We start from the raw sequence: 22,822 nt of genomic DNA, 5'->3' as shown, positions 1-22,822 counted from the left end.
AAAAAATCTTACATTCGCGTGTGTTTGAATAGTAATTGGAGAAGGGCTTATACATAATTTTACCATTTTGGCCCTTAATTCATTAATAGTAAAACATATGGCATAGCATAATCCATTCATTAAACATAAATATTGATATTTATCTTAAAACCATACTTTACTTGCAGGTTTCAACATTAGTTTCAAGACAGCTGGTTAGGTTAGAATTTGTTCAATTTTTGTCGGTGTTCTTCCTCAAAATTGATAACCCAAGTCCGGTTTTGTCAACTGATCGGCGCCAACACTACTAACCAGCACGAAGCTTACAAGACAAGTGAAGACAGAGAGGTTCTCTATTGCATTGTTCGAACTTTGATTCCATTTCCTACTTTAACTCGTATTATTATTGTTTTAAGTGGCATGAGGGACCTCATTCGCTGCAGATTACCCCAAAACATAATTTTAAAACAAACCCTTCAAGAACGAGAAGAGGCCCAATGGTTGTTCAAGTCATCATATCCGTACAACAGCGTTCAATAATTATATAAATATCGAATATTTTAATTTGATTATTTAAAAAAAAAAAATCTTTAATATTATAAAATATAAATTTTACTTACAAGTGTCCAATTTCTTACCATTCAATCTACCACACGTTAAATTCTGAAACAAAGTAATATTGTAAAGATGTGGAACCAAAGTCAAGGGTGGGAAGGCCGAATCACCCACCAAAACCCAATTTTTACTGTAGGCATGAAACAAGTGATATCCTATCGTTATTGCTTTTCCACTTAAAATTTAAACAAGTTATGGTCTTAACAAAATGGTGTTAATTATTTGAAGTGATTAATCATAGTAAAGGGAAAAAAATCAAAATTTAACCTACCTCATATAACCATGCCATATTTTCTTTAAAAATATTTGGATAATTAAGGGTAAACACACCATTGACCAATTAACTATTTAACACTTTAACTTTTCGCTAATTTTTAAATTTTCAATCCGATCATATAACTATTTAATTGTATTTAATCAAGTTATTGGTTGTTAACATTAACGAAAAAAAGATGATGTGACAGTTAAAAATTTATAATTATATTTGATATTTGCTACTTTGTATTCTATTAATTTACCTCTAATTTAAATTTAATTTAATAATGCAATCATTTATTCATTTGATGACTGATGAAAGGTGACCAAGGCAAAAACAAGTTGAAATTCAGTGCTGATCTCAATTAAAGAAACAAGAAGAAGCAACATCCAAGTGTGTGGAGAGGGAACAATCTTCAATGTTAGGACCAAGTCCTGGTTTAACTTCAACTGTCCAAAACAAGTCGTTTTTTGCATCCGACTTTCTTGCAAGCCAAATCCTTCTCGATGTTCTTAGCAATTCTTACAATAAAACAACTCAATCTTGACCTTCTTTATTATTAAATCTAGGGGTGAAAAAGGTTTTTGAGAGAATTGGATTTTCTAAGCAACTTTAAGGGAACTTCTTTAATTAAAAAAAAGGTAAACCCAAGTTGCTTAATTAATCATTTTGAAAAATCAAATCCACGGTTTCCTTTTTAGAAAAATCTCTAATGGTATAATTATGGATGTAGTCCTTGTATCGTGTCAAACTTTTGAATTTGATCTTTCTACTTCATTTTTGTCATGATTTGAATATATTGGTGGTTAAGACCAGCTGCCATAATTAATTTCCTTGATCTGTCGGATTACATATCTGGCACCGGAAAATATACAACTCTTTACCTAAATATTCTCCGAATTCTTAACGTTGCCGCCAACAACACTACCAAACGGATGCTTTGCCATTTCCAGCTTATTAAAATCGAGCCAACACACCTTAATTAATTAGGGTATTTTTCAGTTTTTCCTTTGGAAGTTGAAAAAACACACACATAAAAATGGGTTTATGAATTGGTCTGCATTTGTAAGGCTGAACCCAACATAAAAACATAGAAAGTCCAACATGACTCCATTACCTGTTTTCCTCAACAAATCACTTGTTCTAAAGAATTTATATCAGATCATATATATAAGCATTATTCATTAACTAGATTCTCTATGAAAATCGTTTAAACCCTCGCCCATCATTGTCATCCTCACTACTTTTCCACGTCAGATTGTATACACCATGATTGGCTTTGACTACCTTTTCTTCTCAACAAGATCTCACCTTTGACTCTTGTGTTCTTGCTGCTTCTTCTTTTGACACTATGGTGTGCAAGTTCAAAGGGGACCCTTGCCTTTTATAATGAGAATTTGTACGACAACGATGATCTTACAACAGAGTTTATGGTATGAAAATTTATCCTATTGTTTCACATTCTTAGTTGGTTTGAGACTCGATAAGTGAAGAGCCAAAATTGTGTCAAATTTGCAAACTCATCAGGCAATTATACTTAGAAATCATTGGTAAGAGGCACACTGTTGGTGTTGAAGCATGTTTCTTGAGATAAGGAAAGTGGTAGGTCAGGGTAAATTTGGCCAAAGGTGACACTAAAGGTTTCAAACTGTTAATGATGGTAAACTCACTAACATGCAATGATTTTAATATTTCACCTTTGCTGAATCAAAAGCAAAACAATATAATGAGATTCAAAACAACTTTATTTTTTCATTTTTGATGTTTGTGGGGAACAAAATCAATTCCCAAACAGGTGAACATCATGAAATTCCACTGATATAGACCAGACACCAAAAGCCCAAAACAATAATTGATATCACTTCAAAATTGTAAATTTTCCTTTCACCAAGGGGTTAAAAGGTTAATTGCATAATGTAAATTTGGGAGGGACTAAAGAATCAGTTTTACCACTTAACCAAGGGTAATGTTTTAGTAGTTAGTAACGGTAAGATACTAAGTGTTGAGTGATAAGTAGCTCATGTCTCTTCATGAAGATCTTAATTCGAGCATTTGTGAATGAAAAAAAAAAAATACAATTGAGGGATTAGTAATTTAAAAATGTAGCATGATGCAGCTAAAAGAAATAGGGAAGATGATTATATCATAAGTGCAGTTACTATACATTAAGCCTCATCAAATGGGTCACCTGGTAGACACCAGGAGTCTAAGACCTAACATAGGGTCTACTGCACCTGGAAAACAGTTCAAGGTTGCCAACAATAGGTTAAATTTGCCTGGAAATAAGCCTGTATTTGCTTAACATCTGGTGACCTAATCCTATGGATTAGACATTGCATAGTTCAACGGATCCATAGTGAAGTAGTTCCTCGATCATTTGTTCAATGTGATCCTCTTCAAGTGGTTTGAAGTTGAACTGTTGGGTGCTTTCAACTTGAGGTTTCTTGACAACCCTATTGGCTTCTGTCTCTTGATCTGGTAATGCTCTCTTTTCCGGCAGTCGAACCGCCATTCCACTGTCTCTCCCTGCAACACAATTGTTGTCGATAACGTGTGGAGTCGGTGCCTTCTTTTGCGGTTCATGCACAGTTGGTTGTTGATCAATTGAAGTGAAGCCATGTAGCATTTTGTGTATTTGGCTCTCAAGTTGCAGAGAGAAGCTTGGATGCTGATGGTTGAGGTGCATTGGGGTTGTAAGGGAAGTTGGTTCTAGCCCTCGGTCCACACATAAACCTCGCTGCTTCGTCGTAGGCCCGAGCCGCGTCCTCTGCTGTCTCGAATGTCCGAGCCAAATTCTAGTTTTCCTGCACCAAAAGAAACACATCCTTTAGTACTCGTAGAAGGACTAACACGTTCATGGTTTTCGAAACAGAGTTGAACTTACACGAGAGGATGGCGAATTTCGGACACCCAAGAACCCCAATGCCTTTGTCGAACACCTCGATATCGTTGTTGTGGTCTGGCCATGGTAGCAAATAAAGAAAGCTTCTTTTGAGAAACAAAAACAAAAAAGTGTCTGTAGAAATGCCTCAATGACTCAATGAGAGTGATGCTATGAATGGAAGGAAGAGGAAGGGGGTTTTGTAGTTGACACACATACATGTCATCCGACTTGAAAATTTGTTGGGTCCCATAAAAGGTTGAATTCATAATTCCGTGAAGTATTTACACGAATTGCGATTATATCTAAAATTATGTCGCGTAGGACTCTTAAAATAAGCAACTTTTTAACACTATTTTCTTCACTTGTAAAATTTGAACAAAATTTCTTATTTGCTAGACCCTGTCCACTTAACCTAAATAGATTGTTCATGTGAATGGTCTTCAGCTTAGGCAATGACTTAAGCAATATCTTTGAACATATCCACAAATATATATCTATATATATATATATATATATATATATATTATTTTAAAAAAATGTAATGAAAAAAACTTGTTTTAGAATGGTTGTTTAAACATAATATTTCATGTAGGTACCAGCAAAGTTTGTCTTCGCCCCAAACAAATATTCTGTGCATCAATCTGCACTTGAATGATTGAGCCAATCCTATGTTGTTCAAAACACAAAGAAGAATCTTGGACCGTCACGATTCATATACAGATCTAGCAAATATGATTTGATCGAACCCCACTATATACAAATTAATTTGATTCCAAAACGACAATCATTTGATTACGTTACCTCTGAATCCATATTTTAGAATATGACAATAAGCATTACTCGCCCAGATATCAAATTGGGCCTTTGTCAATTAAGTCGTGTCGGCCTGCTCGAGGTTCTTCATTGACACCTTACAATTTGTATTTCTAATAAATTTACATACATTTTTAAATAATATTATTCGAATTCATATCATCAAACAAACATATACTACTTTATACTAAATAGTTTTTTGACAAAATAAAAATCGTTAGTTTATTAAATATGACGGTATCAATAAAAACCATAAAAAAAAAGCTCAATTATTGAAAGATAACCAATAAACCACAAATCATAATCGAGCAACTTGAGAAAACTATCAATGAGCGCAAATCGCGGATTCAAATCCAATCTGAAGGTCCAAAGCAGTTAAGATTATAATGATAATAAATAAGCGATATTAATTAGTCATGACGATGTCAAATCTAACATTGAGATAATAATAAACAAAAATAACAATCAAACGATCGAAAATGTGACAAAAACGAAGGAAAGCGGGTCACAAAGAAAATGTAACATAAAGATAAAGTTATTAAAATTAAGAAAAACAAAAGTACAATATAGTAAAATAAAAAATAATAAATATCATCGATACTATAACTAATATCGTTGTCCATCATAAAGTAAGAAAAATTAAAACTTGCAGTGGCACAAAATAGAGGGGGGTGGGGGAACTAGGGCTGAAAACCATTGTGGATTCCAACTTGATTATGTTATACAGAATAGATTTAATTGTGCTTGAGCGAGGTATATATTATATTGAGACAAAAAGGTGCCTACCACCGACAATTTGGCAATTAAGAGACTTCATTTGAAAGCTTCCAAGTAAATGGCTTATCATAGGTTTATAAATATTTTTAGCCATTTTCCAAAAGAAAAGTAATATTTTAGATCTGACCTATGCGTTACGACTAGATCTAGTGAATTGTAGTAAAAAAATTCAAAATATTTTCAATAATTTAAAACCATATTCCGAATAAGCATCTTAAAAATAGATTTGTTAATATTAAAATTCATTCCAGAAAATAAAAGTCGACGTAAGGACTAAATAAAATATTCCAACATCAGTATCGAAGACAGTATAAATCATAAAACCAACATTTTCAAAATATAAACACATGTCAACCAAAATAAATGCAGCTTGGAAGATAAATACATTACAACAAAATATCACTCAACTAATGTGTGATCCTCAAGTGCCAGTCCGAGATGCCTATCCAAAATATCTGAAAGAGAGACATTTGGGAGAGTGAGCTAGGGATCTCAGTGTTCCAACAATGCAAAATAAAACATATAGTTTAGATTTCAAAACCAGTTCATAACAATTCATAAACGTCGGTAGAGTTTCTAAAATCAGTTCAGTTCCAAATTATGAAAATATCGGTAGTGTTTTAGCTTAAAATACATAATCACCCTCCAACCGAACACCATATGCAGTTCCCCATAATTGTATCTATAAGGACTTACCCTAGGCCCAAAGGGTGTAGGTGCCAACATAAAGGAGCACCTTGGGTCCATAGGGTCTTACCCTAGTCGAAGCGTAGGTGCCCACCTGAGGGGAGTGCCCTCGAGCCCATAAAGACTTACCCAATGCACATAGCAGAGGTGCCACCCTAAGGGTGTACCTTAGGGTCCATAAGATCTTACCACTAGGCCCAAGAGTCGCCTTAGGTCCATAAGGAATTACCAGTTCGATCGGTCTAAACCTATATCAGGAATTACCAGTTTGACCGAGCTGAACCTGCAGAAACTTCATACTAAATCTCATGGTACCCGAAGAAAAACATTTTTCAGACAGTAATCAGTGGCAGCAAGAAATCAGAGTTTAACATATTTATTTCAGTAAAAACGGTAACCATAGAACATGAATAAGATAACCAGGCTTAAATATTTGTAAATCATAAATCAAACTTAAATCAGATAAACATACGAAATCAAGTCAAACTGATAGACACATTGCAAATCAGATAAAACAATCATGTCCACATGGTATTTCAAACATATATTAAAAATAGATATATAGCACACAAGGAACACACCTCGCAAAAAACAGTCTGGAATATCTACTGAGCATCAGCTTCACTACGTTTTTCGACTGTACGAGAACCTAACTCATAACAATACAGAGCTATTATCGGAGTAGTATACTAAACTGAATATTTAACAGGATTATAAAACTGTACGTGTATTCACGAGCTCTTACATATGAGCGGATCGGGAGGAACCGGGTCAAGCAGTCGAACGGTCAGGAGATCCACGAGTACCTTAAATATATAACATTAATTAGTCATTGCCCTTCAGTTAAATTTGATGCACTAAAATAAATACTTAATTTACATATGCACGTTCGAGTTTACGAGTTAATTTGGAGGCTTTCTGGTTCGAATTTAGCAAAACGGAATTCAGATTCGGACTCAGGACATCGAAAAATATAAACTATGACTTTTTGAATGTTCTGACTTTTTTGGTCAAAATCAACGGTAAACGGTCAGGTCAACGGTCAGAGACATGTCAACGGTCAAGTCAAAGTCAACGTGTCGGTTAAGGCCAACGAATCAGATCGGTTCAAACTGGTTCGGGTTGGTTCAGTTCGGTTGAACCGTTCTAGAAGGATTAAGGCTGGGGAAAAGCTCCACGCGCACGCGGTGGCGACAACAGGCTCGGGGTGATCGACTGACTACTCCACGATCAACCATACATCAATTTCAAGCAATAATAACACTAAAAGCCAACAAAATCCATCAGAAACAAACGAATAAGGTCTAAATGCTTACCCAAGCCGACGACGGGGAAACGACAGCGACCACTTGACCCACAAGTCGGGTTTTGAGCGCACGGATAAGGGAAGTCCGGTGGTTCAGGCGGTGAGGCGAGGGGACGATCGAGGCGGCTGAAAAACATGATAACATGAGACAACGAGAGGGAGTTTCTAACGGTGATTCAAACGTCGATTCACGCCGAATCATGCTACGGTGGTGCTTGGGCTTTGGTCGTCGATCGACGGCGAGTCAATTGAGGGTGGCGGCATGCTCCAAAGGTGGTCGGACGGTGCTTATTTGACGGAGAGGGCAGATGTTGGGGTTAGGGTAAAATTGGAAATTGATATTTTCACGGGTATTTGGGGGTTTTTTGGGTATTATAACCCAGTATAACATATAAAATACATATTTAATAAAAATCTCAAAAATTGTCCTAACCTGGCTAAGGCACGATTAACCATTCTATTTGATAGGGGTTCGAACCGCCAGCCACTTAAAACTCATATTTTATTTATTAATTTATTTTTCCACTAACAGACACATGAGATAATTACGAGACTGATCCTTAAACTCCTTACATATTCAAAATTAAACTTTAAAACTTTAAAACTATTGTAGCCCCAATAACCAAGTTGGGCAAAATTGGCAGGCTTAATGCACTGCAACTCGGCTGTCGGCATTCCGCTGAACGTCATCCCATTACCCGCTTGACACGTAACGTATGGTTTATCTCCACCTGTCCTTTTGTCGCTCTGTCTTCTCATATATCACCCAAGTCCTTTCTTCTTCAAGAAATGCCCATTAATTTCCTTGGTAATTACAAAACCTACCGTGTTTCATTTAGGGTTAATTTGCAATACGCTCCCAAGTTGTTTTCTTTGCTAGAGTTTCTGATGGCCGATGTTGTTTACGTTGATTGACGGAGGAGACTGCCATATATGTCTTACACGATTATCCTGAAATTTGGCTTATTTTCTTCATCCTCGTCAGCTCTTCACTGTTGCAAAGTAGTTGTTGGGTGATGTCACTCGGGGCACCGTTAAAATTAATGTCGATGTCGCTTGTCCGAGGCAATTGGGATCACCAACATTGGGCATATTGGCCCGTCGGCCCATTGGTTGCTATCCTTACTGAAACCCAAGCATTGTGTCATGATATTCGTATGGCGGCCGAGATGTAGTTTCTTCTGGTTGCGGTCGAGTGTAATGCTTGTTGTGAAGCAATATCACGACTCATGCATTAGCTAATTATGTTTCGCTTACTGTTAGTCCTTTCAATTTCAAACATGTAGCTCTTCCCTTCATTTTGTGATTGTTACTACTGATACTTAATGAATAAAGGTTGATTTATATTCCAAAAAATATCTTTTTACATATCATTATAATATATATATATATATATATCTTGTCGACATAACGATTTTAATTTAATTTTTTTTAAAAATAATATTATTTTTATCAATAAAACCATTCGATAAATTTATTTGATTTTCATAATTAAATGACTAATATATAGTTTATTCTAATATTTGTCCATTATTTTTAAAGATGGGTAAATATCATTCCTCACCGATTCCCCTCCTTTTTTTCAATGATTTTACTTTATTCATTCAACTTTTAAAATTGTTTTTGTTTTGATTATTCTGAATTATTTTATTATTATTTTAGTTTGATATAGTATTTTTTATTATTTAATAAAAATAAATAAAAATAAAAGGTGGTTGAACTTCACCGTTGGCCATCATCATATACCATTGTAAATGGTGGTTGTTCGGTCCCAAATTTCATTGGTCGCTTCACATTGAATCTGAATCCGACATCCATTTTGTTAGAACTTGCTCTGAAGTCCACGAACTGGATATCAAATGAGGAAGCATAAATGTTTCAATCGAGATTCATGGGTTTTTGGACATTTTTTTGATGAAACAACTACTAGATTCGAATTTAGGGGATCGAGACGAACTGACCCATGAAATTTGAGATCGAACAATCACCATCTACGACGGTCGACGATTATCGGTTGTGATGTTCGACCACCTTTTATATTTATTTTAAATTATTTTTATATTAAATAATAATAAAAATATCACATCATATAAAAATAATAATTAAATTATTTAGAACGATGAAAACAAAGAGCAATTCGAAAATTAAATGAGTAAATTAGAAAAATTAAAAGTATAATAAATAAAATTGAAGAAGAATAAAATTAGTAAGTAATGACGTAATTTACGCTTAATTTCTTTTTTTTGGGAAGCATAAAAAAAGAAGAAAAGGGAGACAAATAAAGAGTCGACATGAAGGCAATTAATTTAAATTTAATTTAATCCCCACACAAAATACATGAACTCCCCCCCCCTCTCCTAACACTTATCATCTTCCTCACCTTTATCCTTCTTTATTTCCTTCTCTCTCCCTACATGATAAATATATATATATTCTTCTTCATTTTGAGTTTTGTCTCAAAAAAAACTCTCCCAATCTCCGTTTTCAAAGCTCTTTTATTTCTCTATAATTGTTCATAGTATATAATTTTCTTGTTTTCAGCCATGGGTGTTGCAGTTCTAAAGCCAGATGATTTTTAAAGCTACCGAATCCCATGAAACACAAACACCACAATAATCTCTACCCTAACCCGAACCGTTCGAATCGGGCACCGCAAAACCGAAAGAATCGGTCTCCGACGATCTGCCCTCCACTTCCTCCGTCTTCCGGCAGCAGATCCCGGTCAGAAATCTCGTGACGGGTCAAGTCAAGATCCTCAAACGCGGAGAATATTTGAAAAAATCGTATCCTCAAAAGTCCATTAGGTTCGAAAAGGAAAACGTTCATGTAGATCTCGGTTCCAGTGACCGCTTGGGGCCAGATTCCGGGGCTATCCCGACCCAGATCCAACTGACCGAGTCAAACAACAAGAACGGCAACTATAAGTTCGTGCCAGTCTCGTTTTATGCTGGGTCTGCCTTCATAACCTCGCCGCCTCCGAGTTCCGTTCCAATGCCGGCGTTCTTCACGAAGATGGCTGAGGTTTCTGTAAAGAATAACGACGCCACAAGTGACTTGAGGAGGATATTGAGGCTCGATTAGTAGTTGTAGTTTGATCTTATCCGTCTCGGTTTCGATTTGTCTACTTTTATATTCGATCATCCCTTATTTTTTCAAGGGGAGAGGTCAAAAAGCTAAGCTTTCCTAATGATGCTTCGTATGGTGTATAACGTAACTGCATCTAGCTTTTAGTTAACGTGTCTGCGTTAATACTCAAAGTTGTCTCTGGGTTTCTTTTCTTTTTAATTTATTGAAGTAGAACTAGGCTTGGGCATGGTATGGTGAAACATGTTATACCAGTTGTGTTTTCTTATCGTTGTAATTGTTGTGCTTCATTGTTTGGACGATCAGCTGACAAGTCCCTTTGCCCTGCTCTTTGTGGCACCCCCAACTACAACTCAGTCCTATTTGAAAACTCTTCAAACTCGTACGAAAATTTATCAAGTTAAAAAATGATATAAACTTGAGTTCCATACATGGAAGATTCGAAATGGCATGGAGTAAGCAGGCCAAGGCTTTCTCTCGCCGATTCAGATAGGATGGATACAGATGTACTGATAGCGTAATAAAATTTCAAGTTAGCCACCATCGAAATACTCACTTACATCCCCTTTCTTCCCTCTTCCTGCAATTTGGTCACCCCAGTTTTAGTGCTTATATTTGTACTAAACATGCATTTTAGTACTTCACTTTATTTGAATTGGTGCTACTTGATAGAGGCAAATTTTATTGCAACTTATTTGCGATATATTTTTAGTGATTAGTCTATCATAATTAGTCAACCTAATGTCAAAAAAGTACTCATGAATTAGAGTTGTGGTCGGTAATAAATAAATATAAAAAAGTTAAAGAAGCAATAACGTGAAGATGCTTAAAAATTACACTTACGAAATTGGATCTTGTACATTTTATTATTTTTCAAATATGTTGATAAGAATTTGGGGTTTTTTTCCCAATACTCGAAGTCGGTTAATTAATTAGGGTATTAGGTTGGTCTAATTTTTATTTTAAGAATCGACTGATGCGACGTAAACTATCACATACACTATCAGCAGCGTGTCACTTAACAATCACAAAATGTAATAGTGACGTCACGGCACACCATAACTCGAACCCCTCAGAAAACCACAATGCCAATAACTGGTTGATCTATTCATCAACATAAGGAAGCCAAGAAATCTGTAAATATTAAATATCAAAGTTAGTATATATAAAATTAAAAAAACTTAATAATAATAATAATAATAAAAGAACAAATGCATACCACATATCGACTGGCGATGTCGATCCTCATCCATATATCTAGTGCAGTGGTACCCGACAAAATAATCTCGACTATTTTATGATGCAATCTAAAATATTTAAAATTAAAAAATATTATAAACAAATAAAAAATAATCAAAATAATCAAATTAAAAAAATAGTTAAATAAGTGAAGTTAAAAAATTACCTTGCAACCATAGGAAACTCGACTCTGGCCAGTGTAATTGGCGTAAAAAACGGGAATTAATACCAAGCCAAGGACTGTAGCAATATCATATAGCCTGCTACATCGACTTTTCGACCCGACTGGCCAATTGTAGCTTTGCAATGCTCCCGGTACAGAAAGGCTAAAATCGTCAAGCCTTAATTGGTATTACGGCACACAGAAGTCTTCCAAAAATCGCAGATATGAGTGTGTGCCAAATTATCAGATTTATCCAGCTCCGATCAGTTGGAGAAGATATGCTCAGAACGCAGAAATAACCTCGTCCTCAGTAGAATCGACAATCACTTAGAATTCAGACTCCAACCACGTAATTCACCCTCGATGACGTCGGATGATGGCCATTTTTCCAAAACTTGGTAAATCAACGTCGCGGGGTCGTAAATATTTTTCCTCGCCATAGAGGCTCCATTCATCAGAACACTGAGTTTGTAAGCGACGTCTTCCAAAGTAATCATCACTTTACCATTCGGGAAATGAAATGTGTGCGTCTCAGGCCGCTAACATTCAATCAGAGCCTCAATCAACGTCGGGTACAACTTGAAGCCACGTACATATATGGCTGGAAAGAGACCGAATTGCTATAGATATATCAACATCCGCTATTGCGACTCTCTATATGTCATCACGTGCTTATGAATATTCAATTCATCTTCCGGCTTAGATCGACGAAACATTGACGTTATCCAGGCGCAATATTTCTTATCGGGTTGTCATTTTTCGATATTTTCACACAACATATATATATATATTAATTTTTTTTGAATTCAGACTTTAATGAAAAACCAATATCCCAAACTCCTATTTATAGCCTTACTCTCAAGTCTCAACGGGTATAAACGCTTTTTTTTTCCAAAATCATGACTGAACTCGTCACCTTGAATGTCTAGTTAATCAGTGAGGTGATGAGTTCTATGTGATTGTTGCCCATATACCCGTTAATCAATGTCTAGTTTATTTTATAATTTAAATATTATATTCTTATTTTATGATTTAAAAAATAGTTTTTTTAAGAGTGGTGATGAGTTATATTAATGATAATAAAACAATAGTCCATGTGAGACTCACTAATCGAGACCATTTAAAAAAAATATTAGAGGGAACTCTCACCTAGAGGTGACAAATTCTTTGTACAATGTAACATTTATCGCATTTATCAAAATAAAAATTGTACCAACCTAATACCCTAATTAATCCGCTTGGGGTATTGTCCCAGAAAACCCGAATTTAGTAAGTTGATGACAATTGCATAATTGAATTATGATTTTGCGAATCACTTCACTTTTAGAATGATTATGATTTAAGAAAAAAAATTATAGTAAAAAAAAACACTGGAGGTCAAGATCTTTATGAACAAATTGATGGAGTATATGAATTATATAGTGCAACCTCATTTCTCTATCTGAATCTTGTCGGCCACTCAATTCAGGGGCCTCTCCGAGTCGAGCGATTCGTATGTTCGTAATCTTACACGCCCATCACCACACTATCATCTCTACGGTTCCCTTGCTCCCACCGTCCGATCTCACTAGAAAATGGAACCCGACGTTTGCATCGAGACATCGTGCATGATCCGAATCGCCGTTCTTCCGATAGGCAACGTTCCTCCTTCTCTCCTGCGGGATTACCACTCCATGCTTCTGCCGCACCACACGATCCCTCTCTCCACCATCAGCTCCTTCTACACGGCGTTCTCGATAGGCAACGTTCCTCCTTCTCTCCTGCGGGATTACCACTCCATGCTTCTGCCGCACCACACGATCCCTCTCCACCATCAGCTCCTTCTACACGGAGCACCAGAAATCCCCCTTCGCCCACCAGCCATGGGACAAGGGCTCGCTCGGTTCAAATTCCTTTTGGGAGGATCCCGGCCAGCCGTGGGAGGATTCCAGCCCAATCGCAAGATACTCTGCGTGATCGGCATCTGCCATTGCCCTTCGTTCCCGGATCTCGATGTACATTCAATGCCGCCTCCAAAAGTTACTCCTCTGCTCTTGTTCAACACTGCTTCGCCTTTGCCTGGCGATTCTCAAGTGAGTTTCGTTAATTAAGGTTTCCGTTTTAATTCTTACTTAAATCAGATGCTGATTTCTGGTTATCGGTTGTGGTTTTTACTGTTATGGTTTCCGTTTTAATTCTTACTTAAATCAGATGCTGATTTCTGGTTATCGGTTGTGGTTTTTACTGTTATTAATTGCATTTTTTAGTTATTTGCTGAAGGAATGGTTATACTACCCAGATTCAGGTGTGTCGGGAATGCTTAGTTTTTTCTATAGGTTGAGGAATGATTCCCGATACCAGGACAAAGTCCCCGATAAACACGCGGTTTTTCACTATTTGTTTATTAATAAACTACATATTGGTTAATTGCTTGGTTCAATTATTTGATTTTCTGATGCAGCTGGATGGTGGTAAGAAAAGAGAAAACTTGGTTTTATTTCCTCCTGCGGATCGTTCAACCCAGAGTTTCACTTGCAGACGATGATGCAAGATATCGCTGCTTCATTATTAATGGAATTTGAGAAGTGGGTTCTTAAAGCAGAATCTTCCGGAACTCTTTTAAAGACGCCTTTAGATTCTCAAGCTACTCTTAACTCAGAGGAGGTTTATGTTTAGACATCTTAAGCATTTAATCTGTACTTTGCTCTTGTGTATACCAATTGTATGCTGTTCAGAAATTATCTTCTTAATGTTTGGTTTGAATAAAATAACAATGCAGGTGATCAAGGCCAAAAAACGAGAATTGCTCGTGCACAGAAGACAATAGGGGATTATTGTTGTTAGCAGGATCACCTGTTGATGCGAATGCTCATTATTCAACTGCGCTTGAGCTAGCCAGGTTAACTGTAGATTACTTTTGTATGCTGGGGCATTGGAGGGTAGTGTTTGCTATACTGGTAATTGCGGGCTCATCTGCTTTATGTTATTTGTATGGATCCTTAAAAGTCATTGGATATTTACATTAATAATATTATTCAACAGAAACGAATGGATAAGGCTGGTAGCTCTCTTATTGAAATTTATAAATGTCTGTTACAATAATGCATGTGCTCGGTAATCACCACTACCAACTCTATCGACAAGTGAAATTCCAGGATTTATCTCATTTGATTGATGATGTTTCATTTCCCTAATTGAGGATTTATGCGTAAGGATGAACTGTTCCCTCATTGTTTTCATTTTATTCTGACAGGGTTGGATGGGGGTTGTTTTTTAAGATTAGGCTATACTATCCTTTTGAATCTTAATTTTGTGTGATAATATAGAACAGATATCTACCCATATGCCATAGAATTTATTCCTATTTTCTTATCATCAGGTGGATCAAATGAGCCAGAAAGATACAAGTATAGAGGATGAGGTTAGGTATCGGTACAATAGTGTCATTACACATTATAGGAAATCATTCGTTCAAGACATGTTCAGAGGTATCTAACGTCATTTTCATTGCACCCTTTCAGTTTCTGTTATGATATTTGTAGATTTTGGCATATGCTCTATCCCTTCTTATGTTATATTAATGTTTCTGTTGAACCCATTATCATTTGAATCTTTTATCAAACCTGATGAAGTCTTTATGTTCGTCTTATTTGTGTCAGCCTGATATTGTGCAGTACAATAAGTGTTTGATTATGCACATATGCTACTAATAAATGGAAGTTTATATGCCTTTAACTTTTTGAGATCTGGCCCTTCTAATTTTATGTTTTTAAATTCAGGGTTTCACCAATACTTTTGAACTGGAAGCTACCTTGAAATTGGCCAGGTTTCTATGCAGTATCTTCAATGCTCAATGCCATTATTATCTCCTTAAATTAGCTTGTGAACGTGACATGCATAGCTTCTTGGTATTTTTGAGGTCAATTGTAGGAAATTGTTTTATAGTGTTAATCTGATAGCTGCTATTTATATTGACAAAAGCCATGAATTTTACTGTAATTCACTCTTATTAAACGTGTAGGAAACTTACAATTATATATACAAACCTAAGTTTATCTTAGGGAACTCTAAACTAGGTAAGAGACTAATTCTAGTAATAAAAAAGAATCCCTTAGATTTAGGGATACTAATTAGATAGAATTACAAACCCAACTCAATCTTCTTAACTTAGGTAACTAATCTCTGACATATTTTTACATTACTGAAAAGAATAAGGTGGAGGCACTTCTATGAGTAGCCTTGTCTGAATTCCAAGATTTTGTGTTAGTGCTATGCATTCTTAAACGGAATTTTTTTAATTGTTGCTGTTATCGTAGGAGAGAACTGACTAAGGAGGTTGTGGAGTTGTTACCAATGCTGCTGATGGTGCAAAATCATTGATCGATGCCAGTGACAAACTCATTTTATATGTTGAAATAGCTCGTTTGTTCGGTACTTGGTTATGAACGAAAAGCTGCCTTCTTCTCAAGGCAGGTAGCGCAGTTGTACCTACAACAAGAAAAGATTTGCTGCTACCGGTGCCATGCAAGTCCTGCAATGACCACCAAAGCATATCGTGTTCAAAGTAAAGCATCCAGTGCAAATCATTCTATATCTAATTGAGTATAGAACTATGCGAACTTTGTAGTGCACATTTTATAAAGGCACTTCTGTCTTTGTATACTACCATACTATAACAATCATCCATATTCTTTCTGCTATGGCAGGAAACTGAATCAGGGCATACTGATAGAGGGAAATCACATCATCACTCAGTGGTTTCACTGTTTGAATCAATGGAGCACCTTGCAGATGGTGTTTTGTGAGAGATACTTCTGTCTGCTGTTCGTGCAGGAGACCTCTTGCTGCCTGGAGTGCAGCCGCAAGGCTACTAAGATTTATATCCTCTAATTACACCTGCTGGACAAAATGGACTTGCTAATGCAATGGAAAATGCAGCTGAAAGGTTGCCTTCGGGAACTCGGTGTGTTGACCCTGCCTTACCTTTCATAAGGTTTGTCTCACTGCTTTGAATTTATCTAGATTTGGGGAGGGAGAGTTCTATTTCATCACTCTATGGTCCTGTGCTTCTGCTGCACTTAATTGTGGAGATCTTTTATGAGAGTCAATTGCTCAGACATTCCATGTTCTCTTTAGTTTTTACATAGGTTTTTTTCTGCTTATTTCCCCGTCTATCAAGTTCTTTTGCCGAGGTCTATGTATATGCACAATTGCTTATTGTTAATTACAAAGAAAATTTTGTCTCCCACTTTCCTTATACCTCAGTATGCAATGTCTTTAATGTAGGCTGTATTCTTTTCCTCTCCATCCCTCACAAATGGACATTGTAAAACGCAATCCAGCAAGAGAAGATTGGTGGGCAGGATCTGCACCTTCGGGACCTTTTATCTATACACCAATCAGCAAGGGAAAGCCATCTGATAATAGCAAGCAAGATTTGGTTTGGATTGTAGGGGAACCGATCCAAGTCTTTGTGGAGGTAGCTAACCCTTGTGGATTTGATTTAAAGGTTGATAGCATCCATCTCTCTGTGCAATCGGGGAATTTTGATGCTTTCCCTTAGTGTGGATCTCCCGCCTAATTCATCCCAAGTGATCATGTTATCTGGGATCCCTACATCCGTTGGACGAGTGGTGATTCCAGGATGCACTGTTCATTGTTTTGGTGTAATTACTGAACACCATTTTAAGGATGTTGATAATTTGCTTCTTGGAGCTGCACAAGGACTTCTGCTTTCTGACCCTTTTCGTTGCTGTGGTTCACCGAGGTTGAGAAATGTATCTGTGCCGAATATTTCTGTTATACCTCCATTGCCATTGCTCGTATCACATATTGTAGGTGGTGATGGTGCCGTTGTTTTATATGAAGGTGAAATTCGAGATTTATAAATAACTCTAGCGAATGCTGGCACAATTGCAGTTGAGCAGGCACACATTTCACTGTCTGGAAAAAACCAAGATTCTGTCATCTCAATCGGATATGAAAAATTAAAATCTGCTCTTCCGCTGAAACCTGGTGCAGAAGTGAGTATACCTTTGACCTTGAAAGCTTGGCAACTTGGCTTAGGTGAGACTGATACTGCAGCTGGTAAGAGTGTCTCGGGGAGCATGGTAGAACTGAAGGAAGGAAGCTGCCCCTCATTGTTAATCCATTATGCAGGTATTTTTTTTTTAAACTATATGTACAGTCGCTCAGTATCTGTCATAACTGAAGCATATTTCCCTTTGTTGTCAGTGGCCCATTGATACATTTACTGCAATATTCTGGAATTTCCCAAGTTTCTTTAATTTCTTCTTTGATGGTTTCCTGCTGTATTATTAGAGTGGATGAACTGATCTTTTAAATTCCTTTATAACGTAGCCCTGCAGTATTAATGCTAGTAGCTTTGATGCATATCATTGCCCATTCCTTGCAGTCAATTATTTGCATGCAATCATAATTTTAAAAGTTCAGGGTTTTTTGAACCCAAAAAAATAAAAAAACTAAATGATATTTACTATGGATAAATTTAGTTTCTGTTGCATCTACACTGGTGCTAGTGTCACTCGCTCTGAAGCTTAACATAATCAAGTTTATTTGACTTGGGATGACTAGTAACTTCTTCATGGTTCCATCATTCTTGAACTACTGTAGGAACTTTCTGAAGCTCATCATTCTTTTCTCAGGGGCCAATGGGAGAAGTTGGGGATCTTGGAAAAAACAAAACATCTATCCCCCCCAGGAAGGCGACTAGTTCCACTACAAATCTGTGTTTTGCAAGGTTTATCTCTTGTGACAGCTCGTTTGCTTTCCATGGAGATTCCTGCACATGTGGATGGGAGTCCTTCCAATCTGGCTAATGGGGATAGTAACCTTTTGATGAAGCTGTTGGCTATGGAAGTAAGATAGAGAGATTGGTGAAGATTGATCCCTTTAGAGGAAGCTGGGGTTTACGTTTTCTTGAGCTAGAGATGTCTAATCCAACTGACGTGGTGTTTGAAGTTAATGTTTCTGTCTTGGAAAAACCAAGCAATGAGAGCAATGTTACTGTTGATTATGCTGCGGGATATGGTTATCCCAAAACCAGAATTGACAGGGAATACTTTTCGAGGGTTTTAATACCACTTGAGCATTTTAAGTTACCATTTCTTGATGATTCATTTTTCTCAAAAGATTTGCAGTCCGATGCGTCCACCGGTGGTAAAAGTTCTAGTTTCTCAGAAAGAAATACAAAATCTGAACTAAATGCTTCCATTAAGAGCCTCACTTCCAGAATAAAAGTCAGGTGGCAATCAGGACGGAACAGCTCCGTAGAACTGAACATCACTGATGCGATACAAGCAGCCCTTCAGTCATCCATCATGGATACTATTGCCAGATCCTTTCACTTTGGTTTCAGGCTTGCTAGAATGGTTCTGAAAATGCTGCAAAACTTGATTCACCACTAGAATCTGATACTAGTACACACCCCTCTGCGTCAAAGAATCCTGTAATTGCACATGATATGACTCCTATGGAAGTTCTGATTTGGAATAACACGAAGGAAACTGTCAAGACAAGTCTTAGTGTTACATGCAGAGATGTAGCGGGACAGAATTGTGTTGAGGGCATGAGGGCAACTGTCCTATGGGCTGGTTAGTTCCTTTTATCTTATGGTATCTTTATACTGCAGTTCCGTTTTCTGGTTTTAATAACATCATTTTCAGCCATACCTTTTTTCCGGAGAAATCGCAAAAAGCCCCCTTAAAAAGAGTTTCAAAACAGTACAATTAGTGTGTGGATCACACCTTAATTTTTCTTCCGAAAGTTTGATTATGTTTTGTTAATCAGGTGTTCTAAGTGGAATCACCATGGAGGTTCCTCCACTCCAAGAAAGCAAACATAGTTTTCTTTGTACTTCCTCGTCCCGGGTGAGTACACCTTGGTAGCTGCTGCCGTAATCGATGATGCGAATGACATTTTAAGAGCCAGAGCAAAATGCGAATCTCCCGACAAACCTATTTTGTCAGGGGCCTCCGTTTCATGTGCGATGAGATCACTTGTGGTATCATTGGGCTGTTTCTTTATTCATTTTATGCATTGGTTTTGTGAAATATATTTGAAGTTCAATAACTATTCTGAAACCGTCATGGATTTAATGATTATTTTATAATGTTTGAAAGTTTTAATGACCAAAATATCATTGATTTTTAGTTAACTGACTTTTGGTGTACTTTACCTTGCAATAAATTCCAGTAGCTCGAGAGATGACTTTGCATTGTTGAGGAGTGTCGGGGTAAATGATCATGGTTGAAAAGCTCATATCGGATGTTGAATCGGTGGATTTCTAATTGTTAGTTGACCAATTGCTCTCGAAAGATTAAACTATCTTAAAAAACTTTCAAAACATAAATCAATGGCAATAAAATTTTCAGAACAATTAGGGAAAAAAATATATAAGTACGACTAGAATGAAAAAGCATAATTGAAAAACCCTAGTCTTTTAAGAAGTCAAAGACTATATAGTTTACTTGATTTGTATCATTTTCTGTTTTATAATTTCTGGATTTTCATTAATTTCAACTAGAATTTCGATTAATTAATTTTGTATTCAACTAATTGAACAAACAAATTTCAATGGTAGATCCAAATTGCAAGTTGCTTAACGGTGCTATTGTGGTCCATGAAAGGAAGATGATTTTGGGGGGGCCAATTGTAAAGGAACATAAAGCCAGAAATGGGAGGGTTTTATTGGGGTTGTTGGGGGGGGGGGACCAAAATCACCATTGCTAAAAACTCAACAAGTTTAGGCACATTCTCACCCTCTTAAAAAGTCATATCTGTCAAATTAGTCTCTCTTTTTTATATCAAATAAACACATCAATCTCCACAACATTTGATTGAAATGCCATGCAATAGCAAGGGGGAAAGGAAAGAAAGCATCTTCTTATTCAATGAAAGCGCTTGCTTGCCTTAAATGACTCGTTTTTGTACATTTCTTGAATAACCCAAAGCTTTCTTTTTACCCCAAAATTCCCTAATTGTACCAAATTAGATACCCACTTTGCTTATAAGAGTAAGATTGAGTTCATGCAGTCAGATTAGATTCTTAAATAGAAACAGTTTTTTATATAATTTCTTTCCATTCATAAAATTCGATTCGAAACTTTGTATGGAAAAACATAATTTCTTTCATTTGACTTAATATTTGATAATCACACACTTGTTTTTCTAAGATCTAAGATTAGTGTTTAATAATCATTTAGACTTTAATTATTTTTAAATCAAATCCTGAAACAAAAGATAATTCTCTTAACATTATTTTATCTTAAGAAGTGAATTAAAATTTTATTTAATAAATATTAAACGTTACATTACCCGACTAACATGGTAATATATATCTGTTTTTTAACATAGTAGGGTTGTTTTTAGTGACAAATCCACGTTTGAGAGCGAAATATGTAGATAAAATAAGTGCAAAATACAAGTCTTGTTTGTTGACGAAAACATGGAACATTTTCTTTTCATCCCTTGTGGATAAGACGAGTCAATCGATTTGGTGGGGGCAAAACTAACCCCAACGGAATTTGATGGCTCCTTCCCATGTATTTCTTTCGTTTTTGGTGTATTAACCATATAAAGAATTTGAAACCTTCTTTCTCTTTATTTCTTTTGTTAGATTCAATGCCTGATCGTTTTTATTGGGTAAAGTACAACAAAAAGTCCTTAACCAATATAAATAATCATTTTTGTGTACAAAAAGTCCTTAAACCATATGCACCTCAACGTGTTCTTCTCAACATTAGCATACTCGGCCAAATTCAAATCGCATTGACTTTGCTTCATCTCTCTCATGAAATCTCGCCTTCGGTTTGGCCTTTTGGGTAATGTGGGAAAAACATGTCATTCTCGTGCTTGACAACACTCTTCGTGCACCACGGTTCACTCTCGAACAGACATAAAAATTTATGTCAGGGTATACGAACTTAAAGATATTAAAAATTTAAAGGATATGTAATTAATAATTAATAAACAATATTAAAAAAAATTAGAAATTTATGGGCTATAATCTCACCCTCAACACCCCTCACTCTATCCCTGGTTCACTCTATCAGTGTTAAGCAAAGGGTATAACATTCAAAGAATCACAAGACAAGCCTTTCCAATAGACTTTTCCTACTTCTATAAGTAAACACTATTGATCTTGGTTTAATATTAAATTAATTAATAAAGGTTGGACCCACGTTGATTCACAATAAATAGAGTAAATTAGGTGAGTAGTTTACTCTTACGTTTATAATACTCAATCAAAATTAATCAATAAATTTTATTTGTTTTTATTATAAATAACTGTCTTAATTTGAAACTTTTTAAGTGTATAATATATATTTTCTGGTTTGTTATTATTATTATTGATAATTGAAATACATATGCCCCGCAAAACGTGTGGGTCCATGCAACTGATTGATACAATGGGCAAGCGTGACGAACTCCTATTGGTTAATGTTGACTGCCTCAACAAAGGTAGCGGATGCTCCATGAAACCTAGGTCGGGTTGCACCCGATTCTTCTTTTTTTTAATGTGAGTTTGGACTTCGACACGTGTCCCTCAACTAACCATTCACTTCATTGTTGGGGATATGGAGTCCACGAATGTATGAATTACATACAAGTATAATTGCTTTTCTATCTCACAACTTTGATTTTTTTATTTCACATTGACCTAAATGCTTTTTTCTTTCTCCACATCATCAACTTTTTATAAGGAGAATATAGCATTAACATTTCTTCATTTATGATCTCCCTTTTCTGCGACGTTTTTATTTTAGTTCCTTCTCGATATCTTGAGGGCGGAGTCACCGCCAATCGCCGGTAACAGTTGCACGGAACCGGACAAAACCGCCGCATGAAAAATCTAAGATTTTACCTACTCTCCACTTCATTAAGAATCAAATAAGCTTGGTTAAAAGTGGTAGGATCGACGTGGAAAGCACGCTCCCAGAATGAAGGATGCAGCTGCTACTACACGATTCGTGGAACAACGAAACAGATACTTTGTTCTTCTTTCTAGATACGATGATG

The 22,822-nt window shown here is 36.2% G+C and overlaps 1 protein-coding gene and 2 pseudogenes across 1 annotated transcript; 2 read left to right on the top strand and 1 right to left on the bottom strand.

Annotated features, from left to right (window-relative positions):
* Positions 1-3,164: 3,164 nt before the first annotated feature.
* On the bottom strand, positions 3,165-3,848 carry LOC120183719 (annotated as a pseudogene).
* Positions 3,849-8,366: 4,518 nt separating this feature from the next.
* On the top strand, positions 8,367-10,398 carry LOC120183698. The gene is made up of 2 exons (XM_039188352.1): positions 8,367-8,488; positions 10,122-10,398. The coding sequence occupies exons 1-2, from the start codon at positions 8,367-8,369 to the stop codon at positions 10,396-10,398; spliced, it is 399 nt and encodes a 132-aa protein (XP_039044283.1).
* A 2,852-nt stretch (positions 10,399-13,250) lies between these two features.
* On the top strand, positions 13,251-19,794 carry LOC120183696 (annotated as a pseudogene).
* The last annotated feature ends 3,028 nt before the right edge of the window (positions 19,795-22,822 follow it).

The sequence above is a fragment of the Hibiscus syriacus genome, unplaced genomic scaffold, assembly GCF_006381635.1.
Source record: "Hibiscus syriacus cultivar Baekdansim isolate YM2019G1 unplaced genomic scaffold, ASM638163v2 tig00112801_pilon, whole genome shotgun sequence".
NCBI classification, from domain to species: domain Eukaryota; kingdom Viridiplantae; phylum Streptophyta; class Magnoliopsida; order Malvales; family Malvaceae; genus Hibiscus; species Hibiscus syriacus.
The sequence above is the reverse complement of the archived record's forward strand: the minus strand, read 5'-3'. Positions and strand labels throughout refer to the sequence as shown.